Source organism: Anopheles coustani, chromosome 3 (genome assembly GCF_943734705.1).
Source record: "Anopheles coustani chromosome 3, idAnoCousDA_361_x.2, whole genome shotgun sequence".
NCBI classification, from domain to species: Eukaryota; Metazoa; Arthropoda; class Insecta; order Diptera; family Culicidae; genus Anopheles; species Anopheles coustani.
The window spans coordinates 67613398-67617300 of NC_071288.1; the positions used below are offsets into that span (position 1 = coordinate 67613398).

At 42.6% G+C, this 3903-nt stretch overlaps 1 protein-coding gene across 1 annotated transcript; it reads left to right on the top strand.

Moving 5' to 3' along the window:
- Positions 1-1411: 1411 nt before the first annotated feature.
- On the top strand, positions 1412-3305 carry LOC131265700 (protein slit-like). The gene is made up of 2 exons (XM_058268003.1): positions 1412-1527; positions 1595-3305. Exons 1-2 carry the CDS (start codon positions 1412-1414, stop codon positions 3303-3305), a joined length of 1827 nt encoding a protein of 608 aa, XP_058123986.1.
- Positions 3306-3903: the final 598 nt, after the last annotated feature.

Below are 3903 nucleotides of genomic sequence, written 5' to 3' on the forward strand. Positions count from 1 at the left end.
TAAGAACATATTTTCATCACTCCAATCAATTATATGGTTTGGCCCGCGAGCCTATTTTGGGAGAAAATGCGGCCCGCGAACCTATTTCGGGAGGAAATGCGGCCCGCAAGGTGAAACGAGTTTGACATCACTGATCTATACTCTTAATCGGCATCATATGCAACAAAGAATATACATTGCTCGTACATTGTCTATGCATAATGCGTTTCCGATTCGAAATATACTAATATGAGATTCAATTTATTCAACTTAATACGACTTCGTGTTGTGTGGGTCGTTACGCCAAGAAGAAGAAGAAGTATGGGTTGTTTGCCCTTCACTCATTTGATGCAATGGCCAAAAGATCAGATTAGCATAACCCGCGGGATATGTACAAAGTGTTAGAGATAAGCAACGTTTGGCACACCTTAGTTATAACTATCTTGTGTAGACATTTCTCTGCTTGGAGAGTTTAGGATTTGGCATCACTGTTGTGACGACCAGAACTGTATATAAACCGATGCGCGTGGTGAATTATTTGTAGTCGAAGCAAACGGACAACCGTAGAATAAACGTGTGTTAACCTCAAACTCAAAGCTGTGTCTTTCGTGTCTAATTCTCACATTAACACAAAGCACATGGGTACAAGTTTCAAACTTAATGGTCACTTCCTTCAGCATTTACTTTAGCACAAACAATTCACAATGTTATGATAACACAATTAGACGATTGGTAAAGATGTTTCATCACATGATCTTCCCCATTCAATGATCTTCTGTCGGTAGATGAAAGGCATTTTAAAAGATTTTTATCAAAATTGAGCCTTCAAAGGAAATCGAGTTTGGTTCACTTCGCACAAGCGTTTAAAAAAAGCCACATAAATTGAATCAATTCTAAAGAAATTTAAAATTATAATTATTGTTAAACTATTTTCAAAGACAAGAAACAAACTATCCATTGGCAGCTAACTTCCATGACATCATAGCTGGAGCCTCAGTCTCTACGTTCTTTATGAAGGCCTTGACATTGGAGGATGTTTATAGAAGATCAGATGTCTAAGTTTGATAAAGCACGCGCCAACACTCATAGAATTGAAATAGTGTTGAGGTTTCTGGGTACTGTATTACGACATGTATTCTGAAATCAAAATAGAAATCTACATGCACGGTACTCATGAGTCTACACATGCCAAACTAATCTATTTATGATCTGCTACATGACGTTTCGCTCAGATAATGAAGTATAAACGTGTATTGATTTGCTTGATACTGCGGCCGTTGCAAGCGGAGAAGATGCCCAACATCATCAAACCTTGGGTGACGAACCATTGCACACTGACGTATGCAAAGTAATCCAGGTAACGTCATGGCTCGGCCTCTAGACTACATACTACCATACTATATGGCGATAACGAACGCAAACACATCCCCCTATGTCTGGTGGAGCGATCCTTAAAGGCGATCGGACTGGGGATCGCATTAGTTTCCTTCGAACAGTGACCCAGTACGGTTCTTTGAGCGGAATCAACATGGGACCTCTCGCCATAGGGTAAGTAACGAATGTTGATCGTGATCGTGTTTTCCGTGTGCTCTAATACTGGCTTGTATGCTAGCAGTGCTTTGGTGGGCTTGACCGTACTCGCGCTTTGCGAGTGGACAAGTGCAGATGCCATGAGCTGCGATTGCAATTGGGACGGCTGTATTATGATGAATCCCACGACCGATGCGCTGAAAAACGCCGAATCAACTTGTGCGACGGAGAAACATAACATAAATAATCTGATGATCGTAAGATTCTACCACGAAAACCTGACAACTAATACTTTCGGTTCCTTCCCTTACCTGACCGATCTGGAAATCAACGACGGAATGCTGAGCAACATTGAACCGGGAGCGTTCGAGAAAACACCTTATCTAAAGGCATTCATCATCCGTAATAACATGATCAACACACTGCAGAACGATACCTTCCGCGGACTGTACGCACTGGAGACCCTGTTCATTATCTCCAGCGAGCTCACTACCATCAGCCCGAACGCCTTTAATGGCCTGAAGAACCTTACCCATCTCGACTTGATGGGCAACAAACTCACGCAACTACCGGAAAATTTGTTCGCATCCTCTCCAGCGCTCACATCGATCATCTTGGAAAAAAACCTCATAAGCAACGTTCTGCCAGCTAGCATTTTCAATAATATGAATGACATTTTCATGCTCTCCCTGTCTCACAACCGGTTGACTGCGTTCGAATTTCCTTCCCTAAAGGCAGCACAAGTATTGCTGCACAACAACTCGCTGACTAGCCTTTATCTGAACGATCATTTCACGCTGGTGCAGGCCGAACATAACCGTATCAAAAAACTTTCTGGAACGGGTGCGAAACTGCACACTCTGCATCTTGCTAAAAATTATCTAGCTGACGCTAGTCCCATCTCGCGAATGATCAACCTGGACACGCTCACCCTGAACAACAATCCACTACGGCCCAACAGTGTGTTCAACAGCCTGCGAAGATTAGTACAGCTAAACCTACGCCACACCAACATCAAGCTCACCAATGAAACGTTCGCCAACATGGTCGAGCTGAAGCTGCTGGATCTGTCGTACAACAACCTCAAAGAGCTCGATCTCAGCATGTTCTCAGGCCTCGTCGAGCTACAAACCCTCATCGTGGCGTTCAATCACATAGACAAGATCAACTTCCTCGAACTGCGCGAGTATCTGCCGAATCTACGCGTTCTGGAGTTTTGTGGAAACGGTTGGAACGCTACCTACCTAAGTCATGAGCTAAAGTACGTGAAAATGTACAAGCTAAAGGCTGGTAAATATGTATGCAAGCCACCGTTCGCCAGTGGGGAGCAGGCTTCAGACGAGACATATTACGATGATTACGACGAATACGACTCGTCGATGGAGGGCCTTCCTTCGATACCTTTGGAGCAACAGTTCGCTGAATTTTATCCTTCATCTACAACAACTACTACGGCCAAGCCTACTCCTTCTTCTACCGTTAGCACAACTACGCCCAAAACAACCACGTCTAAGATGACGACGACTTCTACGACCGGTCTACCGAAGCCATCGACCGAGCCTTCCGTTCGACCGGACACAGACACCATGGTCCCAGCAGTGGCCCCGTCGTCCACAGCCAACGAGCAGCCCGCAGAAGCCGATTCTTCTCCCTTGTGTGTGACGTTCCAGGTGATCCTGTACACATTTCCAGTGCTTGGAGTTGTAGCCATTTGCGTAGTGGCATACTATATGCACCAGCGACGCTTGGACATTCTGTTGATGGAGTTGATTCTGTTCGTCTTGCCTAGAAAGTGAGGTTGAACCGGATATCAACCTTATTTGCATAAATTTGTTGCGCTCGCAAAACATTTAACTTATTTTGACCTTCCCTCGAAGGACGATAAAGGAGTTCGTGACACGTTACACAGCGTTATCCTTCTCTTCGTGAATGCACACACGAATGTTATTAGTAAATTAAGTTTTATACAAAAATAAACAGCGTTTTTCCAGTTCCGTTCCCGATGATATCTGAAAAATGACCAGAACTAGAACATTAAAGCGGTAGAACGTATAACTTTAAACATCGAGGGAATCAAACAATCGAATGGAGCGTACAAATCATTTGAAATCTTTTAAACTTTCTCGTATTGTTGTACTTATTTATCATTTAAACAAGTTCTTCTACCAGAAATCATCTTCCTAGAACGTAATCGTCATGATTTGAATCAATGTAAATAAAAAATTAAAACTAAGTCATTTTTTACAGTTGTGGTTTTTTTACATTTTTGTGTAAAATGTATTTCGTTGAGACATTTGGATTGGATTGCATAAAACTTTAATAATTAATCCAGCTCTGTTTTAAAAACTATCGAAATATATTTGTGAAAAACACAAAAATGATTCAACTGCACCG